The 23,452-nt window shown below is 37.3% G+C and overlaps 1 protein-coding gene across 8 annotated transcripts in view; it reads left to right on the forward strand.

Moving 5' to 3' along the window:
* TNS3 (tensin 3) overlaps positions 1-23,452 on the forward strand; it is a 203,857-nt gene that overhangs the window by 86,762 nt on the left and 93,643 nt on the right. For all 8 annotated transcript variants that reach the window (XM_087892371.1, XM_087892365.1, XM_034416437.3 and 5 more), the window contains one exon: positions 8,471-8,536. In XM_087892371.1, coding sequence (XP_087748497.1) covers positions 8,471-8,536 — 66 coding nt within the window. The remainder of the gene's footprint in view (positions 1-8,470; positions 8,537-23,452) is intronic.

Consider the following 23,452-nt stretch of genomic DNA (forward strand, 5'->3'; position numbering starts at 1 on the left):
CCATCTTAAAACCTTGTTCTTCCAGTTCTTGCTTCAATTTAAGTTCACTCTTTTCATCCATTAATTCACTATATCTAACAATTTGTTTCCTTCTAAATATTACTGAATATGAAAATGCTTCAATCGTTGATACCCAGACTGGAGTTTTCAAATAGTGTTGTTTTTTAATTTCTCCCAATTTAATAACAAAGGCTCATATGATATCTTCTAAAATACCCCTGTATTTTTCTTCCCTTATACCATAAAAAAGCATGCCACCCCATCAACAAATCGTGACCTTCTAAATTCAATAATTTAGTATTTCTTAACGTTATCCATTCTTTGATCCACATCAAACTTGTCGCTTGATAATAAAGTTCCCAATTAGGTAAACCGAAACCCCTTCTCATTCTAGCATCTTGTAACAACTTTAATTTTATCCTCGCCTTCTTTCCCTGCCAAATATATTTTAGCACTATTTTATTCAATTCTTCAAAAAAGTGTTTCCCCAATCTAATTGGGATTGTCTGGAACAAGTATAAAATTCTAGGCAAAATATTCATCTTAATAGTTGATATCCTTCCAATCAAAGAAAGCTGTAAGTTTTTCCACTTCGCCAAATCTGTCTCTATCTGTTGTTTGAGTTTATTATAATTATTTTCTTTAAGTGTGCTACATCTTGCTGTCAAGTATATCCCCAAATATTTGAATATTTGTGATTTTTGATATGTCTGCTAATTCTTCTTTTTGCTTTATCAACATATTTTTAGTCAGAATCTTCGTTTTGTCTTTATTGATTTTCAAACCAGCTACTTTCCCAAACTCTCCAATTTTTTCTATCAATGTAGTTATTGATGTTAGTGGATCTTCAGGAATAAAGACCAGATCATCTGCGAATGCTTGCAATCTATTCTTTTTGAATTTTCATTCCCTTTATGTCTTTTTCTTCTCTAATATTTCTATTTAGCACTTCTAATGTTAATATGAGCAACAGGGGACAATGGACAACCTTGTCTGGTACCTTTTTTAAAAATCTTAATAGAGTCTGTCAAGTCTCCATTTATCATTACTTTTGCCGTTTGTTTATGATATATAGGTTCTATTGCTTGAGTAAATTTTCTGCTAAAGCCCATCTGTTCCATTTGAAGCAACATAAATCGCCAATTTACATTGTCAAAAGCTGTCTGTGCATCTAAAAATATCAAAGCCATTTGCTTTTCAGGATGGACTTCATAGTATTCCAAAGTGTCCAGAATTATTCTCATATTATCTTTAATTTGTCTTTTTGGCAGAAACCCATTTTGATCTGAATGCATAAAATTATTTAAGTATCTTTTAAGTCTTTCTGCCAATATTGAAGCAAAAATTTTATAATCTGAATTTAGCAGGGATATAGGTCTATGATTTTTGATTTGTTGTGGGTCTGTATCCTCTTTAGGAATCAATGTAATATATGCCTCAGACCATGACTTGGGTATTTCCTTCTTTGTTATCACTTCATTCATAACTTCTAAAAATGGGAGACTCAAAGATTCCTGCAATGTCCTATAATATTCCGCTGGCAAACCATCTGGCCCTGGTGCCTTTCTACTCCTTTATTTCTTAATTGCTTCAGTTAATTCCATCATCATTATGTTTCCTTCTAGCATCTCTTCAATATCTTTAGGAATCTGAGGTAGATTTGCATTTTGAAGATATCGTGTCACATTTTCCTCCTCTATCTTTTCTTTCTCATGCAGTTGTCTATAGTAAGCCTGTATAATTTTTTTCTTCTCTTTATTTCCAAATTTACTTTGCCCTTGATCATCGATTAATTGTATTATTTTTCTTGATTCTCTCTCTTTTTTCAATTTATATGGTAACCATCTTCCTGGTTTATTGGCATTGTCAAAATAGTTCTGCTTAGTGCTTCTAATTTTTTGAGCTAATTCTTCTTTTTCCAGTAAGTCCATTTTATGTTTTATTGTATCCATTTTCACTTTAACATCTTTTTTATGTGGACATTTCTGAAGCTCTTTTTCAAATCTCTTGTAATCATCTTCCAATATTTTAAATGTTTGTCTTTTCTTTTTTTTTTATTGAAAAAGTTTTACAAATACAAAATTTTCCCCCCTTTCCCCCCCTTTCCCTCCCTAGCCCTCCCTTACCCTCCCCTCCCCCCATGGCTTCCCTAGGATGAAATCCAAATCCAAATCATGTTATATAATACTTTACCACCCATTTACTCTACCCCCTGTGTGTTATACATTTCTCCCTGACATTCTAGTATACTATCCCCTGTAAACTATACATTTCTACACAACATTCATCTAAGAATTATCTGGTACTTCCTAGTTTAGTATTTATTCTACACATAATCTATCCATATCCTCCACTCCCTTACATAAATCTCTTGTGTCCGGTCTTTTATATATGCTGATAACTTCACCATTTCTGCGAGACTGGCCACCTTCAGAGTCCATTCTTCAATAACATCCCTTTTCCAATATAACCTAGCCTATCACCATATACCATATCAGTTTTGTTTCACCCACTTTCCCGCAGGTCCACCATATATAATTATTTATAAAATCTAAACAATCACATCAGATCCTTCTTCCAACAGTGTATTTAGTGTCTTTAGTTGCCATCTGCCCCCATCATTGAAGAGTACTTTTATGTATAACCCCCCCCGAGTGACTTTATATTTATATTCCATATGATATCTTCTGCTAAATCTTTCATCTAGATTATTAATTCCATTGACCATGTTAGGGTGACAACCAGATCAACTGCAGATGCCCTTGTTCCATAGTCCTCTTGCCTCATGATTATTCCCTTCAACGTACACATAATCCATCTTTCTTAAAATCTATAATAGAAAGTTCCAATTCACTCAATTACAGGCCTTCTCCACATGCTTAAACACCAGCACTGCAGGGATCTGTTTATTCTTCTCAAGATAATCCAATAAGTCTATAATTTGCCTCACATTATCTTTCATATATCTGCCTTCTATAAGTCCTGCATAGACATAAATCGGTTCTTAGATAACTGGCATTGATCTGTTGGGTAATAATTTTACAAAAATTTTATAATCCATATTCAAAAGAAATATTGGTCTAAAACTTTCTAGTTTTGTGGAACCTGCTTTTTTTCTTGCCTTGTGCTGGCTTGAACCTCTGCTGTTGTTGTTTTTCTGGAATTTGTTTGTATGCTGTTCGAGTTGTATGCTGATCTTTAACTTTGCAGGACATCAGATCAAGATCCAAAGCCGCTTCTCTTGTGTTTTTAAGTGGTCCACCTAAAACCTTTAAAGGATGATCCGAGCACGGGTCATCCAAAGAGCCCCCTGTGGTTCCTTGTATTTCCATTGGCTCCACCTCCATCTGCTTCCACTGGACTTCAATCTTTTGTTCAATTTGCTTTTCTTTATCTCCTTCCTGTATTCCTAACGTTGACAATATACATGGAGATGTTGGGCCAATTTTAAAAACATTGCGAAAAAATTCTTCCGCTTTTTCAACAGTATTTAATCGATATCTTTCTCCTTGATACGTCAATCTTATGCCAACTGGGACATCCCATCTATATGGAATCTGTTGTTTCTTTAGTTCAGTCACCAAAAATCCAAAGTCTTTTCTGTCTTTTAGCATCTTAGGCGGCAACTCTTTGTAAATCCCAATCTGCCTTCCATCCACTTGTAGGGTAGAAACAAAAGACTTTTGCAAAATGTCATTTCTTATTCTTTTATCTGTAAAGTATATCACTACATCTCTGGGCAATTGCCTTTGCCTTGCCACCCAAGAATTCACTCTATAAATCTTGTCAATTTTAGACAAAACCTCTTCAGAGCTAACCTTTAACATCACAGCCAAAGCATCAGCACAAATCCTTCTCAAATCTCTGTTGTTTTCCTTTATCCCCCTCAGTCTTACAGCAGATTCCATAAATTTGAATTGCATCATTGTTACTTCATTTTCAATCCTTTGCATTCTATTGTCCACATTATACATCTTATAATCAATTTCCTTCATTTTAGACTCTACTTCTAAACTAAATTCTTCCATTTTTTTATCAATCTGGACAATTACTTCTGAGAAGCCAGAAGTCCCAATTGTCTTTTCTTAACATTTCTCTTCCTTGTATAGTCCATTATCAAACCTCTGGCATAGGCCTTCATCATGTCCCTAAGATTTTGCATCGATGTATCTTCTTTCTTATTCTCCTTGAAGAAGAAAGCCAATTCTCTTTCCATTTTCTGTACAAAGTCCTTTTCTTTTAATATAATATTATTTAAAGTCCATCTAAATCTTCTCCTTTGTCCTTTACATTTCACTATCACTGGATTATGATCTGCCCAGGTATTTGCTTCTATCTCAATTTGTTCTACTTTCAAAGTCAATTCCATTGTTGTCCATATCATATCTAATCTAGACCAAGATGAATGTCTGTCAAAATAAAAAGTATATTGTCTGTTTTTTCCATTTCTATCTCTCCATGCATCTTTTAAGTTTATTTCCTCAGTCAACTTAAAAAAAGATTTCGGTAGTATCTTTCTACTGTGCCTTATTGTTTTATGTGTTTTATAGTCCAAATTTTCATCCACTATACCATTAAAATCTCCCATCATACAGATATTATCATATTCCAATTCAATTATTTTCATGTGCAATTTTCTATAGAAGTCACTTTGAATATTATTGGGAGCATACATTGCTACTAAAAGAACTTTCATATTGTTATCTATTATCTCCACTATCAGAATTCTTCCTTCATCGTCTGGATATATTTGCTCAACTGGTATTGCATTTCTAATATATAAAACCACTCCTCTTTTTTTACATTGTGGCAATGATGTGAAGATTTTCCCTAATTTTGGATGTACCAATAACTTGGTTCATGTTGCTTTTTAATATGTACTACTTGTAGGCATATTATATCAAATTTTAATTTCTCTAATTTGTGAAATACCTTTCTTCTTTTAACAATTGAATTAAGTCCATTTATGTTTATTGAAATCAATTTTCTCTCTTCCATATTCATACTTTATATGCAAGCTTTACTGCTCTAGTTGATCTTAATTCATGCTGTTCTTTGTGCTCCGCAATCCCTCCTACTGCGCCTTCTGTTTTTTTAATCATTGCTAATTCCTCTTCTTGAAATTTTACTGGCACTACTCTCATTTGAAATTCCATTTCCATTTCCTTCTCTTTAAAAAATTCTGCATAAAATGCTTTCGCTTTGTCTATTGTATCTATTGGAGTTGCCACATTAACACTAATCCTTCTGGTATCAGCCATTCATAGTTCACACCTTTTTGAAGTAATATTTTGGTCAAAAATTGATATTCTCTCCTCATCTCCCTCACTTTTCTTGGTATTTGCTTCAGAACCAAAATTTCTTTATCCTTCTACTTCAGTGTTTTTTCTCTGGCGTCTGCAGTATTTGTCCTTTAATTGATTTCTTAGTAAACCTTATATGCACTTATCACGGTAACTTGTTGTGCATTGCATACCTGGTGTGAACTTGATATATCTCATCCACACCATCCATTATTTTCTCCTTGGTAATTTCTAGTGCTTCAGCCAAAATTCCTATCATTATTTTTGCCAGATTCTCTCCTTTCTCTTCTTCTACATTTTGAAATCTGAGATAAAATTCTGATCTGTCCATATCCCATCCAATTAGTCCACTCCTGTCACGTTCAACTTCTCCCAATCTATTATCTATATCTTTAATTTTTTCCTCCTTTTGCTCCTCATTTTTCTCAAGTTTTTGCACTCTCTTCATATTTCAACATCATTTGCTGTATACTCGCCACTTTTTCATCTGTCTTGAGTTGTTGTTGTTCCATTCTCTGGACTGTTTGGACAATCAGCTGTAGTGTTGTATCTTTCTCTCTCTCTTTTTCTTTCTCCTTCTCCTGCTGAAGCATCGTCTGAATTGATCATTGTCCTCCAGATGGCGACGAGGAGGGCATAGTTGAAGAGGATCCAACTCCCATTACCTTTCTACTCATTCTCTCCAGTAGTCACCAAAGGCCAAAACAAAAGAAAAAAGAAAAAAAGAAAAAGCCAAAAAAGAAGAGAATATAAAAAAGAAAAAGGAGGAAAAAGGGAAAATAAACAATTCTTCAGGTTCTTCAATACCCTAATCCACTTTGAGAAAGACTTAAATTAATCCCAATGTCAATAAAAATAAGCTAAAGGAAAGTCAAATTTAAAAAGGAAAAAAAGAAAAGAAAAGCCAAATAGCCAACCAAAGAGAAAAATAAAATCAAAAATCAATCTTCAGGCACTTGTACACCTTAATCCAACTTGGTTATATATGAACAAAGAAAGAAAAGTCCATCAGAGATATTTTAAGCAGATATTTTAAGCATACAGAGAGTTATCACTTAACAGGAACAACAACAAAAAAAAAGAAAGAAAAGAAAAAGATTTCAATTTCTTCTGTAGTATTTCTGCCCAAACATTAACAGATCTCTCTCATTCTGCCTCAGACTCCTACTTCTGATAGTTCCCCTGAGTAAACAATACAGATAGTTTCAACTTCCTCAGATGTGCTTCCAACTATCTTATCAGCAAGAAAGTTCAGAGTCCTTGGGTTGTAGCAATAATATAATACAATTGTTTCAACTTGCTGCTTCAGTAGAAAAAAAAATAACAAAGTTTCCAGTCCAGTAGATGGCAGTTTTTCACACTCTCCTTTCTTCCCCTCTAATATAATCCAAGAGTTCTTTGTCAGTAAAATGAAAAATGGAAATTTAAAACAATCTTCAGAAAGAGAAGGAAAAAAAATTAAATCCCTAAAGTAAAATATTTTAAATAAAAGGCACAAAGGCTTAAAAATGTAAAACTCTCAATTCTGACAGTCCTTTTCAATTCAGTCCCGGTCAAAGACAAAACAAAGATTTATAGCTCTACAGTGTAAATGGTTTAAAAATAAAGAATCACTCCAGCTTAATTTTGCCACTTAATTTCCTTTTATCTCTGATTTAATTTCCACTTCAATCTCAGGGTGTTCTTTTATATTGATTTAAATTGAAAGTGTCTCACTGTATCAACTCACTGTTGTTCTATTCTTCTTCTGGAGCTGTCCCAACTTCAGCAGCTACTATGGCTGCCGCCCCGCCGCTAGAAAAAAGGCTTCTGCCAGAACAACCAGGGACTTTGTGGTGTCCCTGGGATCGTCAGGATGTGCTCTCCACTATCACAGGCAAAACAAGACTGTGAAGTCCAAAAAGGACCGTCCGGCAGTGGGGTTTTTGACGGCGATCCTGGAGCCCAGGAATCCTCCGACCATTTTGTTGTGACATCAGATCCTCCTCTCACAAATAGCAGGAGATTTGTAGCAATATATAGATGGAATATGTATGATCAGAAAGTAGTATGATATACAGAGAGTTGAATAAAATTTACAAAAAAAAATCTAAGAATTTATAAAAGCTATATATGAAATCTCAATTATAGTTGAAAATAGTTTTTTTAAATGACCATACTAGAACCATTAGTTATTCATTCTAGAGGGAGAAAGAGACTACTTTTGTTTTTAAATAGAATGAATACGGTAGGAAGAACCATAATTGTCCATTAGGTTTTATTATGGTTTTTGTTCCTTCCTGCAGTTGGCATGTTTGGCAAGCACATTTTTTTACTAAACAAACATGGTACTAGATGAAGAATTGAATATATGCTTTATGAACAACTTGTATCACTATCATATCATTGTCATTTGGGGGGAGGATTTGGAGGCCTATCTGAAATGAACACGAGTGTAAACACATAACAGTGCTATTATGTATTTTCCATTTATTTCTTTATGGCTTGCAGAAGACTAGTTCAAGATGGTCAAAGAATATAGAATTGTGTTATACAAAATGTAAACAATACCAAGCTAAATTTAGTACCAGGCAGCTTTATTATAGAGCTTGGAGTTTATTTGGTTTAAGATCATTATGATACCTTGTTCTAACCGTGGTGGCACAGTGGTTAGAATGCAGTACTGCAGGCTACTTCTGCTGCTTGGCAGCTGCCTGCAATTTGGCAGTTCAAATCTCACCAGGCTCAAGGTTGACTCGGCCTTCCATCCTGCCGAGGTGGGTAAAATGAGGATCCAAATTATTGGGGGCAATATGCTGACTCTGGAAACTGGTTAGACAGGGCTGTAAAGCACTGTGAAGCAGTATATAAGTCTAAGTGCTATTGCTATTGTTATTAAGGCAGCTTCTTATGTTCTATTTCTTGTTCAGGCAATAATTCAGAAAACAATTATTTCCTTTTAAAAGGAATTTTAAAAAGATAAAATAGAGATCCAAATTTTGTCAAATTAAATATATGATTTAGTTTTGACTTAAGCTCTTTTCAATGAAAATGTCATGGATTTTTTAAGTCAGAATGTAGAATTGGGATTTTATTTTCATGTCTGATATTCATGCAACTCTATTTTGTATGTACTTCATAAGATCCCTGATTTTTCAGAACTATTTTCTGCTGTGGTTATTTTATAGATGATCATTTTCCTGAAAATGGAAGAGTTGAATTGGTGTTTTCGAGTTCCCCAGAAAAAAATCCAGGTGAGTAAAATATGATCTAAAATTTACTTCAGCTACTCTCAATGTCTTAGTCAAAGGAGGATCATAGAACTACAATTATAATCTAAGATCTGGTTTACTTGTGTCTACATTTTTTTCCCCCAAGTACAGTTTCTTAATCTTGTTCAAACATAAAATTCCAAGGAAAATTCTTAGCCTGGTGGCAGTCCAATGGAAGCAGTATAAGGGATGAGAATATTGTTTTCCCTGTAAATCACTGTGGAGAAGAGGGGAGAGTTGCTACCACACCATTCTTTTCTATACTATATCTGCTTAGAAACATGCTTGATTCTTTTCTTATTCTTGTTGAAAAAGGCACAATTACCTATATCCAATGATTTAAAGCGTATTATCTCTCTGCCTACTTTATCTGCCCCTGCTGAGAATTGCTGGTTAAATCTTATCTGGAAAGATTCTGCATTGTGGCAAAACATGGAAAGCCTATTTCTCTATTCTATTCTCTATTCTTTTTCTATTGGGGAAAAAATGGGAAAAATTATAAGTTAAATCACTTTTGGATTGGTATGATCTACATATTTTCATGCAACTCGTGTTACTTTTCCATATGCAAAGATATAGAATTGTGAATATATTCAAGTTTGGATTGAGCAATTCTATACCAGCATTTTTATTATACTTTGCATACCAGTTCACTTCCAGAGATATGATACAGAGTTGGACAGGAAGAGAAGAAGCAAAAGCCTAAGGATTAGTATCCAAAGTAATTTTAGTCTGTTTCCTTGTTAAAATGTAGAATTATGCCAATAGCAAAGTGAGAAAGTTTAGTTACTATTAAAAATAATCAGTTTCTAAGATGCATTCTGTGCAGTTTTTCAGTAACTGATTTGCCATTTTAGATCTGATTTTAGTCTGCAGAAATCAATACTAAGAGGTATTTAACACTTTATGTTAAACAATAAGTATGTTTATCAAATATGTTTATTCTTTTTTCTAAAACGGCTTCTTATTTTTGTAGAGGTAGCTCTTTCACATATAGAAAGCTCGATTTGGGAAATAACTTATATCCAGAGCATCTGTTGGAAGTGATACACACACACACACACACACACACACACACACACACACACACCTCATTCGGTTGAACCATATTTTCTCATATAAAGACTCATAATGAGCATTAGTGTCCTCAGTGAATCCATATTGTTCAATATTTCAGGATATTAATATCTACAAAATGTCCATGGAATAATAGTAGACTATAACAGCTCAGATTCTTTGGTTTGCCGGGATTCTTATGAATGTTTCAATCCTGATTGTGAAGGTGAGTGTCCTGAAAGGGGAAAATAATTTTAAAAGAAGTGTGGCAGTCATTAGTACGAAGAACAGATAGAATCCAAACTTAAAAGCAATTAAAGGAAGTCCTGTTTCCCAGCACTAATTGCAGGTTACATGATAAATTCTACTAAAACATTTTTCTCTTTTCAGTAAACATTTTGAAATTGGTGCATAATTTTTGAGAAGTAGGGAGAGGCTATAAATTCTTTGGGGAGCTTTCCTCTGCTTTGTTTTTGTTTTTTTACATTTGAATAGTATGGATGAGTAGAATATTTCATTATTCCATTGCAGTTCAAACAGTTTTACTTGTAGTTTAACATATTTTGTCAATATTGTTAGTGAGCATGCCTTTCCACTAAAGCAGTGCTACTGTATCTGTGAACATCTTCAAGCACTTTAGCTCAACTGTACTGTTCCCAGTAGCATTCCACATGACTGCTATTTTGATTTTATGAAGTGTCTTTTCTATAATATTTAAGTCTTCCTTAAGAAGCTAAATCTTTTGACAGATTTGGTCAAGGTAGAGAAATGAGCATTAGATCAGTAAGTATCATGGCTGGATGAATAAAATATAGTGACAAATGTCTAAATTATTACCTCTTAATTTTTATAAGGGCATAGCCTTCTATGTGAAGTTGTTCTTGAGACTGATTTAGAAGCTTCAAACAATGCTGAATGCAATGGCTAGGTTGCTTACCACCCACATACTATTGCTAGGGAACTGCACTAGTTACTGGCCTGTTACAAAGCCAACATAAACTGCTGATACGCAGAATTCTAAAGTATGCAGAATTTTAAAGTGACATAAAACTCTGGGAAAGATTCTGCTTTTTCAGTTGTGGTTTTCGTGTTATGACTTAGTGATTATAGAGAAAATGTTTCTGCAGCATTCCAGGCCCTTGCATTTTAGAGAACCATTAAACACACATATAAACACATACTAATTGTTTTTAATTAAAGCAAGCATTGTTATGTTCACCCCATTAGTATCTATCTTGTACGTAGATTATTTTTATTCAGAAATATTATTTTATAAGACACTGCATAGTATTTGAAAGAGGTAGTTCCCTTGTTAGCTTGACTGAAGTATCCTTCGCAAAATGTTAAAGAAGCTAATCCTTTGAAATCCTTTGAAAAGTGTTTCAAAGTATGTTTGTGGATATTTGCACATACATGTGAAAACATTGACATGACATAGCTGTCAACATACATATACATACGTGTAGACAGCAGGAGACATCCTTTGAAGCAAGTCATCCAGGCTTTTCAGTTGCACATACGCCAGTGTTTTGAAGAAGGGTGTTTTGCTCTTAGAAACACATTTTATAATGCACCTGTTTTTCATATTTCGTACAGCCTTATTATTATTGGTTAATCTTCAATTGGATTCACAGTCTAGGACTGGTAAAAACTTAACAATTCAAGTCCTAACCAAGGACCTAAGAGTTGTTAAGGTAATCTGAGTACATTGATGATGATGATGATGATGATGATGTGCAAAAATATTCATACATTTTTGAAAGCAAATATGCAAAAATGGAAAACAGTCCTAACAGCAAATGGGGAGAACATTGGTGAAGTCAACATCAGACGAGGAATTTTCCAAGGGGACTCACTTTCGCTACTAATGTTCAACATCACATTAGTTCCACTGAAAATAATCCTGCGAAAAACAAAACTGGGTTACCAAATCTCAAGCCAACATGGCAAGATAAACTATCTACTATACATGGATGACTTAAAGCTGTATGCGAAAAACCCCACTGAACTTGAATCAATACTCAACACAGTTCAATTGTTCAGCACCGACATTAGAATGAACTTTGGACTTGAAAAATGTGCTATACTACCGATGCAGCGAGGAAAAATGGAAAAAATAAAAGGAATAGAATTGTGAAATGGAAGCATCGTGAAAGCATTAGCAAACAATGGCAGTTACAAATACCTAGGCATATTGGAAGCAGATAACATCTTAAATGGAAAAGTCAAAGAGTCAACGCAAAAGGAATACATCAGGAGAGTCCGCAAAATATTAAAATCAAAACTGAATGCTGGAAACATAATTAAAGCCATTAATACATGGGCAGTTCCAGTGATACGCTACCCAGCTGGAATCATCAACTGGACTATGGCTGAACTGGAAAACCTGGACCGGAAAACGTGTAAACTTTTGAATACATACCATGCTTTACATCCACGAAGTGACATTGACAGGTTGTAACTGTCAAGAACAATAGGTGGCAGAGGGCTATTGCAAATCCATTGAACTGTAGAAGAAGAAAAACGAAGTTTGAATGATTATGTGAACCAAAGTACAGAAAAATTGCTGCAGCCTATGAAAACATTATAAAAACAACAGAAACAAAGGCAGAATATAAGGAAAAACAGATTAAATGGTTGGAAAACCAAAGCTTTGCATGGACAGCACTTGAAAAACATTGAAGAAAAATGTGATAAGAACTTGACATGGGCATGGCTTAAGATGGGAACCATCAAGAAAGAAACAGAAGGTTTAATACTTTCTGCTCAAGAACAAACACTACAAACTAAAGATACAAAGATACAAACATCCACTAACAATCTAAACTGCTGACTTTGTAATGACAAAGTTGAAACTGTTTCACACTTAATATGTGAGTGCAGCAAAATCACACAAACTGATTACAAAGCTAAACATGATCGAGTTGCTAAATTAATCCACTGGTCATTATGTAAAAAATACACTTTACCTGTGTCCGAAAAGTCATGGGAACATACAGTGGAAAAAGTTGTCAAAAATGAGACAGTGAAGATCTTATTTATTTATTTATTATTGCGATTTATATGCCGCCTTTTTCCCTGGGGACTCAAGGTGGCTTACAAAATGACAATTTCCAATACAAATCACAATGAAATAAAAATTAAAATCAGCAACCCTATTAAAACAATTTAAAATTATAACAGTGTACCCCCAAATGGATCAGTTAAGTTGACGGAAGAGCCACATCTTCAGCTCGCGACGGAAGGAAAGAAGGTCGGGGGCTGTCCTGAGCTTGGTGGGCAATCTATTCCAGAGGGTTGGGGCTCCCACAGAGAACGCTCTCCTCCTGGGGGCCAATGTCAGCCGACATTGTTTGGCCAACGGTACCCTGAGGAGGCCCACTCTGTGAGAGCGCACAGGATGATGGGAGAACGGCTGGAGATGGTCCTGCAAGTACCCCGGGCCTAAGCAATGAAGGGTTTTATAGGTAAGCACCAGCATCTTGAAATGAATCCGGAACGCCACCGGCAGCCAGTGCAGCTCACGCAGAAGAGGTGTTACACGGGAGTATCTGGGCGTCCTGTAACTACCCGCGTGGCTGCATTCTGGACTAGCTGGAGTCTCCAGACGCATCCCAAGGGCAACCCCATGTAGAGGGTGTTACAGTAGTCCAACCTAGAGGTAACGAGGGCGTGAGTGACCGTGGCGAGGGCATCCCGGTCTAGAAAAGGGCGCAACTGGCACACAAGACGTACCTGTGCGAAGGCCCCCCTGGTTACAGCCATCAGATGGTCATCCAAGGACAGCCGAGAATCTAGGAGGACACCCAAGTTGCGGACCCTATCGGAGGGAGCAAGAGTCTCTCCTCCGATCACTAAAGATGGAACCTCCAGATCCCGGGATGCCAGCATCCATAACCATTCAGTCTTGGAAGGGTTGAGTCTAAGTCTGTTTCTCCCCATCCAAACCCACACAGCTTCAGGACAGTGGGACATCACGGAAAGGGCATCCCTAGGGTGGTCAGGGGTGGAAATGTAAAGCTGGGTATCATCAGCATATTGATGAAAGCTCACCCCAAAACCACGAATGATCTCACCCAGCGGTTTCAATATCCTTATCTAGGGTTGCCTAGATAAGTGGAAATTTTGAACTAATCAGACCTGAATATTCTGACTTTTTAAAAAACAGCTTACTTGGAACTGTTTATATACTCAGACGTTATTTTAACAGCTCTTAAATCCTTGGTTATGATTTCAGCTGTTATGTTTTTACCAGTTCCAGACTGTGAATCGAATTGAAGATTAAATCTTAAATAATAATAACAATAGTAATAATAGTAATAGTAATAGTAATAATATTGTTTTAATAAGTAGTACAAATATATCTTTAGTAAATAATAAGTTGACTCCCCTTTATTGTTCTTTGTCTAAATTTATCTATTAATTGTAGTATCATTTAAGTTTTTAACCATCTCATTGCTTGCCTGAAATGGCAGTCTGCGAATGACATGCATCCCAAATGGGTAGTAGTTGGATTAATTATGGACTATTAGTATCATAATACTAACGAATGAAAAGAATTACAGGATAATCTATAGGATTGCATACAATATTATCTGATGTAACTTTGATTGCAAATAGAGCTTTGTTGCATAGTGTTCCATTGTGGTTCTTTAGTGCACTCTAAAATCTTTCCCAAGAATCAGATGATTAGATAGATACTGAATTCTGGAATAGGAATACATAATATATATTACCGTAATTTGTTGGTGTTTGAAATGGACAACCATGCAACATTGGGAAAATCTTTACATTTGTGAGAAGCATCTCATTATGTAGCTCACATTTCATATGAGTAATCTTTGCCTGATTGAGGAGTAATCTTTGCTGGTTTGAGACTTCGCTGCATGTTTATTTTTTCCCCATTTTGTTTCATTTTTTTTAATTGAAGTATGTACAACGAGAAGCTAAATTGCTGGAAAGGAGTAGTGAGTAATGTAGGCAAGGCAACTGCATAAATACATCAAAGCAGACTTTTTTAAAAGAAGGAAAGTTGAGACCTTCCAAGTTCCTTTTATATCATTGTGCATTATTGTAGGTTAAAAGTGACCCTGAATTATTATATTGTAACTCTGTTTGTTTACCAGCACTACAAAATAATTATGTAAATGTTTCCATTTAAAAAGACGCCCACTTTAGCATAAGCATTGGAAAAATTATAAGGTTAACATTGGTGAGGTTTGAAACACCCTGCACAGCTAGAAACTGTGGCCATGCATACTGATAACCAAGTCTTTCAAATTCCCCAAGTTTACTTGGGCGTTTTAGAATACCATATAATCAACTTCTGGCCATAAGGAATTTACACAGGACAAACTTTTCTTTTTTGGCCATTTTTCATCATTACTTTTCCTCTTAATTTTGAACTAAAGGACATAGCTGTTGAATTTTTTTTATAACAATATCATGAAGAAAAAAAAATCAAAGATGGTTATTTCAACTTTATTTCACTTGAATAAATACAGATGAGAAGAAAACAGTCTTTTTCCATAAGCATTGTTTTGGTAAATCTTATTTTGAAGCATTGGCTAACTGTGTTACTAAAGAAATGTGTGGTTTTAAATATTTATTTAGCTAAAATAAATAGTGTAGAAATTTAGGCAATGTACAGTTTCTGGTGTGTGTTTGGTTCTGTAAATTTTGGTAGGTCATGTACGAATTTGATTTTTATGCCTTTAGGAACTAATTTCTAATACTAGGTTTAAGAGTTGATTAATTTAATTTGTCTGAAAATATTAATATTTCTATATTTTAAAATGGAAATTTGTATTTAAAAATTCTTTTCACATCTGGAACATGAAATTATTTTTTCTAATGTTAAATAGTATCAATTGTTTACATATTTGAAGTATTTATAAGTTGCTAATTCTAAATTATTTTAATTTGATATTGTATCTGTCAATAGCCATGTTAAATATAAAGTATTAAAATGAAGTATTATTGGATACAAGTAGTCCTCAGTGTCAACATCCAGCTTCAGTATACAAATAAAAGTCCAGGATCATTTTCTGATCTGAAAAACTTGCTGGTTTATTGAATACATAAACAGAGTTAGTTTTATTTCAGAAGGCTGAAATAAAACTAACTCTGAGTTTCTCAGGCCCCAGTACCTAGTATTAATCAATTATTTCCCCAGTCCATCCCCCGCAGGTTTCCATGTGGACCAAGTAAACAAGTTCCCATAACAATTATCTGTCTCACTTGCACACCTGCTAAACTGTCCTTAAAAGTTTTCAGTTTCTCACAAACTTCAGTGGAACTCTAGAAATTTCATTTTCTCTAGTTAACCCTCTCGTAATCAACATCTCCCACCTTCATCTAATGACAAGTTGAAATGATGAGATATGTAGATGCCAATGTTTCACTTTTGATATGCTGCCCCCTTAAAAGAAGAACGATTCTGGAACGGTAAAAAATAAACACATATGGTAGTTTGACTGTAATTCTGTCAAAGTAAAAAAAGGCCTTGTGTCTGACAGTAAATGCTTTTCAACTGAACAGCTTTTTCAATCATTTTGGAACAAAAGAAGAACTACACAGTCCTTCTAAAATAATAAAGGAAAATTATAACAGAGGAATAGAGAATCTTAACTGCAGCTGCTAAATTTGAGTCTTTTTCAGTTCTGATATTAATCACTTAATGACAAAGATCTTGATTCAATCTGCCAAGTATCTTTAGAATTTTGGAAGAACATTGGAATGGAATATTTAGACAATGCACTTGAGACTTACTTTTGAAGTGTTCTTTTTGGCTGGCCTCCTATGTCAAGGACAAGGACCTGATTTTACAATTAAAAGCTGGACAAGACCTGGGAGGAGATTTTATTCACTTGGAATTATTAAGGGAGAGTAGGGTCTGATGGCTGTCCTACTCACACATATGAACAGCTTTGCATATTTTCATACTTACTGCAGCTGCTCATTGTTATTATTTATTTATTTTATTATTTATTAATTCAATTTGTATGCCACCTCTCTCCGAAGACTCAGGGCGGCTCACAATGCATTTAAAATCATTATAAAAAATATTTAAAAATTAAAAACATTAAAAATATTAATGTATTAAAAACATTATCCCATTATGTAAAATAAAGGAAATAGAATATCCCACTCTACAAAATAAAGGAAATACAGATAATCCTTGACTTTCAACCACAATTGACTACAAAATTTCTGTTGCTAAGTGAGACACTTGTTAAGTGAATTTTGCCCCATTTCATGACCTTTCTTGCCACAGTTGTTAAGTGAATCAGTGCAGTATTAAATTGGTAACATGTTAAGTGTTGTTAAGCAAAACTGACTCCTTATTTACTTTGCTTGTCATAAGGTTGCAAAAGGTGATTACTTTGGGACACTGCAACTGTCATAAATATGAGTCAATGCTACATCCATGGAAAATACTGTATTTTTTGGAGTATAAGATGCACCTTTCCCCCCCCAAAAAAGAGGGTGAAAATCTAGGTGCGTCTTATACTCCGAATGTAGCCCCGTCCAACCTCGCAAATGGAGATTTCAGAGGCTGAAAGAAGTCACTGAAAGAAGCTTCAGAAAAAAAGCCTCTGAAAGGCTTTTATCTAAAATAATATGGCAAGCAACAAAAGAAGAATCAGTAAAGGTTCTACCCAAACTATGTTAACAAATCTGGAGAATGACACAAAACCAATAGATCGGAAGAGATTAATCTACATACCAATACCAAAGAAAGGAGATTGAACAGAGTACAGATAGTCCTTCAGAATAAAAGCCTCTGAAAGAAGCTTCAGAATAAAAGTCTCTGAAAGAAGCTTCAGAAAAAAAGCCTTTTTTTCTGAAGCTCTGTTTTGGAGGCTTTCAGAGGCAGAAAAAAACATTTTTTTTGAAACAGAGTTTCAGAAGTTTTAGAGGCAGAAAAAAAAGCAAGGCTCATAACCAACAAACCTATTGCTAAAATTCATCTCTGGAAACAGCTGATTGGGAGTATTCCGGGAGGCCGATCCACCCACCAATCAGCTTTTTTCTTATTTTCCTCCCCCAAAACTAAGGTGTGTCTTATACTCTGAAAAATACGGTAGTCTTTGGAATATGAGGGAAGTTATGACAATCTAGGATAATATTGATAGAGGAGTCCGAAGAGTAAGAATCTTATCGTCCTTATGGAGTTCAAATTGAGATGATAAGAGCATAATTTACTTAGTTTTGGACCGTAAATTTAAACTTTTATTTATTTTTTAGAAAATTTATTTGCTGCCCATATCATATCCAAAAATGTTACAAATATATAAAGGTCCACAATAACCTGAAGTAATCCATAGATTTAGAAAAGAGAAATTCATAAGAAGGAAAAAAGATGCTTAAGAACCAAGCTGATTTTTCTATAATATGTCAGTTCTTGACTGACCATTATTTTATCTAATATCCTCCACAAAATGTGTTATTTAAGGACACTTGTTTTTTTATTTATTTATTTATTAATTTAATTTGTATACCGCCCTTCTCCCAGAAGGGACTCAGGGCGGTGAACAGCCAAAATTAAAAAACATACAAATGCAAAAGTTAAGATAATTAAAAGAATTAAATCATTGGCTACCCAAATTTAAAACCCCAAATCCATAAAATTTAAAATCCCAATTAAAAACCATTTAGGCTAGGCCGGCTTGATGAAATAAAAACGTCTTCAGGGCTTTACGGAAGGTCCGGAGGTCCGGGATCAATCGTATTCCAGGAGGCAGCTCATTCCACAGGGCGGGTGCCCCCACAGAGAAGGCTCGCCCCCTGGGGGCCGCCAGCCGACATTGCCTGACCGACGGCACCCCGAGGAGGCCCTCTCTGTGAGAGCGTATTGGCCGGTGGGAGGTTATCGGTAGCAGCAGGCGGTCTCGCAAATACCCTGGCCCTAAGCCATGGAGCGCTTTAAAGATGAGAACCAACACCTTAAAGCGCACCTGGAAGACCACCAGGAGCCAATGCAGCTCGCGCAGGAGAGGTGTTACGTGGGAGCGCCACGTCGCTCCCATAATCACCCGCGCGGCCGCATTCTGCACCAGCTGGAGCCTCCGGGTGCTCCTCAGGGGGAGCCCCATGTAGAGAGCGTTACAGTAGTCCAGGCGGGAGGTGACGAGGGCATGAGTGACCATGCGTAACGAGTCCCGATCCAGAAAGGGACGCAACTGGCGAATCAGGCGGACCTGATAAAAAGCCCCCCTGGCCACGGCCGTCATATGCTCTTCTAAAGACAGCCGTGTGTCCAGGAGGACGCCCAAGTTGCGAGCCCCCTCTGTGGGGGTCAGTGACTCGCCCCCAATAGCCAGCGATGGCACCAGCTGGCTATACCGGGACGCCGGCATCCACAGCCACTCGGTCTTGGAAGGGTTGAGCCGAAGCCTGTTCCTCCCCATCCAGACCCGCACGGCCTCCAGACACTGAGACATCACTTCGAGGGCATCATTGGGGTGGTCTGGGGTGGAAATGTACAGCTGAGTGTCATCAGCGTACAGATGGCATCGCACCCCAAAACCACGGATGATCTCACCCAGCGGCTTCACATAAATGTTGAACAGGAGCGGCAAGATTCCAACTTTGAATTCTGGATTTTATGATTCAGGCTTTAAAGTTATTGTTGTAACTTATGTCAATCATCTTTATGGTGATTACAGTTAAGCAGATATTCAATTTGTCTAACCTATGCAAAAATATTAAGTCACATCTGAATTTTTGAAAAGCATTTTGACTCAGTGGAATTTCAAGATCCTCACAGACAGCCCTTTTTTCTGATTCAAAATTCAAAGTCATAAGAAATGTTCTTATATCAAAACTATCTTATTTTCAATACTATATATATATATATATATATATGTCTTTGGTTATTCGGGTCTTCTCCCACGTAAAATTGGAAGTGTCTTGGTGACGTTTCGACGAAGTCTCATTCGTCATCTTCAGGCTGGTGTTCTCGGCTTCGTGCTTCCAGGAGCAAGAAGCACGAAGCCGAGAACACCAGCCTGAAGATGACGAATGAGACTTCGTCGAAACGTCGCCAAGACACTTCCAATTTTACGTGGGAGAAGACCCGAATAACCAAAGACCTACATACAAACACCCGCGAAAACCTGAGAATATATATATTATTTATATATATATATATATATATATATATATATATATATATATATATATATATATATATATATGTCTTTGGTTATTCGGGTCTTCTCCCACGTAAAATTGGAAGTGTCTTGGCGACGTTTCGATGAAGTCTCATTCGTCATCTTCAGGCTGGTGTTCTCGGCTTCGTGCTTCCAGGAGCAAGAAGCACGAAGCCGAGAACACCAGCCTGAAGATGACGAATGAGACTTCGTCGAAACGTCGCCAAGACACTTCCAATTTTACGTGGGAGAAGACCCGAATAACCAAAGACCTACATACAAACACCCGCGAAAACCTGAGAATATATATATTATATATATATATATATATATATATATATATATATATATATATATATATATATATATAACCACTGATAGATTCAGAATTGAGAAAGGAGTTTGGCAAGGCTGTATACTGTCACCCTGCCTATTTAACTTATATGCAGAGCACATCATAAAAAAGGCGGAGCTAGATGAATCACAAATTGGAATTAAGATTGCTGGGAGAAATATCAACAACCTCAGATATGCAGATAATACCACTGTAATAGCAGAAAGTCAGTGGTGGAATTCAAATTTTTTTTACTACCGATTCTGTGGCTTGGTGGTCATGGCAGGGGAAGGATACTGCAAAATCACCATTCCCACCACACTTTGGGGCCAGCCAGAGGTGGTATTTGCCAGTTCTCCAAACTACTCAAAATTTCCACTACCAGTTCTCCAGAACCTGTCAGAACCCTGCAGAAAGTGAAGAGCCTTCTGATGAGTGCAAAAGTTGGCTTGAATCTCAACATTAAGAAAACTAAGATCATGGCTCCTGACCCTCTCAATTCCTGGTAAATAGATGGGGAAGAAATGGAGGTAGTGACAGATTTTATTTTCCTGGGCTCCAAGATCACCGCACATGGGAACTACAGCTAGGAAATTAAAAGACGCTTAGGGAGTCTGGGGCAGAAATTAATGACAAAGTTAGACAGCATACTAAAAAGCAGAGACATCATCCTGCCAACAAAACTGTGTATAGTCAAGGCTATGGTTTTCCCAGTTGTAACGTAAGGTTGTGAAATTTTCCTGAAAGAAAAAATCCATCTCCTTCTTTATCTGGGTTAAAAATTGCTCATCTTTAAGAACCCTTGCATCCATTCTCCATCTAGGCCTTGTTTTCGAACCTCCCCATGTAATCCAGAGTGGATTATGGTCTGCCCACTCGTTAACACCTATCTCTACTTTCCGAGTTCCCTGCCACAGTTCCCCTGACATCCAGGCTGCATCAGTCCGTGACTAGGATGAGTGCCTGGAGGAGAAATATGTATACTGTCTTCCTTCCGGATATTTTTCCTTCCATATATCTCTAAGTTCAAATTCCTCTTGTATTTGATGACAAACAGGTGGCAGTCTTTTCTTTGCTGTTCTCTTTCCTCCCTCCTGTTTCCTATTTCCAGGTATATAGTCTTTATCTTTATCGTTGATGGCATTAAAATCCCCCAATAAGCAAATGTGTGGATAATCATATTCTGTCAATTTATTATAAAGGCTTTGGAAGAAATCTTTCTGGCTCCATTTGGTGCATAAATACAAACCAGTAAACATTTTTTATGACAAATTTCTACTTCAATCATTAAAAGTCTCCCTTCTTCGTCTGCAAAAATTAATCTAGAACTTATATGCTTTTGGACATAAATTGCAACACCTCTTTTTTTGGATACCGCCAAAGATGTATATAAATTACCAAATTTAGTACAGTTCAATAAATGAAGATGATCTCTTTTCACATGCACTTCCTGAAGGCATATTATGTTCAAACCTGCTTTTACTAATTTGTTAAAGACCTTTTTCCTCTTATTTGGGCCATTCAGCCCATTAATATTAACTGACATCAAACGGATCTCCTCCCCCATCCCTTCTCCCTTCTACTACCCCTACTTGCCCACTACTTGGAGTTTCTTTTTTGTTTGTCTTGTTTCTCTCTGACTCGGTCCTTCGGCTCCTACCTCTACCTGTATCTGTTCTCTTTCTTTCTTTCTCCCACCTATCTGTTCTGGTTCGCCTCTCTCTTCCTCCTCTAAAAGTTCTTCTCTACTCTTGCTCTCTGATTCTTCTCCCACATCCGATTCTAAGGGATTAAAATGTCTATTAAGAAAGTCTCTGGTATCTCTGAGATTATTAATTCTCACCTTTTTATCTGCCCACGTAAATTGCAATCCTTCAGGCAGCCATCTATAAAGCACTTTGTGTTTTATTTTATTTTAGTTTAGTTTAGTTTATTTGATTTGTATACCGCCCTACTCCCGAAGGACTCAGGGCGGTGAACAGCCAACAATAAAATACATAAATACACAAAATTTAGAAACCCGATAAAATCAAATTAAACTTTTTGGCCCAGACAAATTAAAATACCCCAATAATTTAAAAACAGATTAAAATTTACATATTTAAAAAGGGAAGAGATCAGGCCAAGCCTGCTTGATGGAATAAAAAGATCTTGACAGCACGGCGGAAGGAGCGCAGATCCGGGATCCTCCGTATCTCCGGGGGGAGCTCATTCCAGATGGTAGGTGCCCCCACAGAGAAGGCTCTCCCCCTAGGGGCCGCCAGTCGACACTGTTTGGCTGATGGCAACTGGAGGAGTCCCTCTCTATGAGAGCGTACTGGCCGGTGGGAGGCTATTGGTGGTAGTAGGCGGTCCCGTAAATAACCAGGCCCTAAGCCATGGAGCGCTTTAAAGGTGGTAACCAAAATCTTGAAGCGCACCCGGAAGACCACCGGGAGCCAGTGCAGCTCGTGCAGGAGAGGTGTTACATGGGAGCGCCATGTTGCTCCCATTACCACCCGCGCGGCCGCACTCTGCGCCAGTTGGAGCCTCCGGGTGCTCCTCAAGGGGAGCCCCATGTAGAGAGCATTACAATAGTCCAGGCGGGAGGTGACGAGGGCATGAGTGACCATGCGTAACGAGTCCCGATCCAGAAAGGGACGCAACTGGCGAATCAGGCGGACCTGATAAAAAATCCTCCCGGTCACGGCTGTCAAGTGCTCTTCCAAAGACAGCCGTGAATCCAGGAAGACGCCCAAGTTGCGAGCCCTCTCCGTGGGGGCCAATGATTCGCCCCCAATAGTCAGTGATGGCTATTGGGACGTCGGAAACCACAGCCACTCGGTCTTGGATGGGTTGAGCCTGAGCCTGTTCCTCCCCATCCAGATCCGTACGGCCTCCAGGCACCGGGACATCACTTCAAGGGCATCGTTGGGGTGATCCGGGGTGGAGATGTACAGCTGGGTGTCATCAGCGTACTGATGGTACTCCACCCCGAAACCACGGATGATCTCGCCCAGCGGCTTCACATAAATGTTGAACAGGAGAGGTGAGAGGACCGACCCTTGCGGCACCCCACATATGAGGGGCCTCGGGGTCGACCTCTGTCCCCCTGTCAACACAGACTGCGACCGGTCAGAGAGAAAGGAGGAGAACCACCGCAACACAGTGCCTCCCACCCCTAACTCTTCCAACCGGTGCAGCATGATACCATGGTCGATGGTATCAAAAGCCGCTGAGAGATTTAACAGGACCAGGACAGAGGAGCACCCCCTGTCCCGAGCCCTCCAGAGATCATCAACCAACGCGACCAATGCCGTTTCCGTGCTGTACCCGGGCCTGAAGCCCGACTGGAACGGATCCAGATACGTC

The sequence above is a fragment of the Pantherophis guttatus genome, chromosome 4, assembly GCF_059756535.1.
Source record: "Pantherophis guttatus breed Tessera chromosome 4, ASM5975653v1, whole genome shotgun sequence".
NCBI lineage: Eukaryota > Metazoa > Chordata > Lepidosauria > Squamata > Colubridae > Pantherophis > Pantherophis guttatus.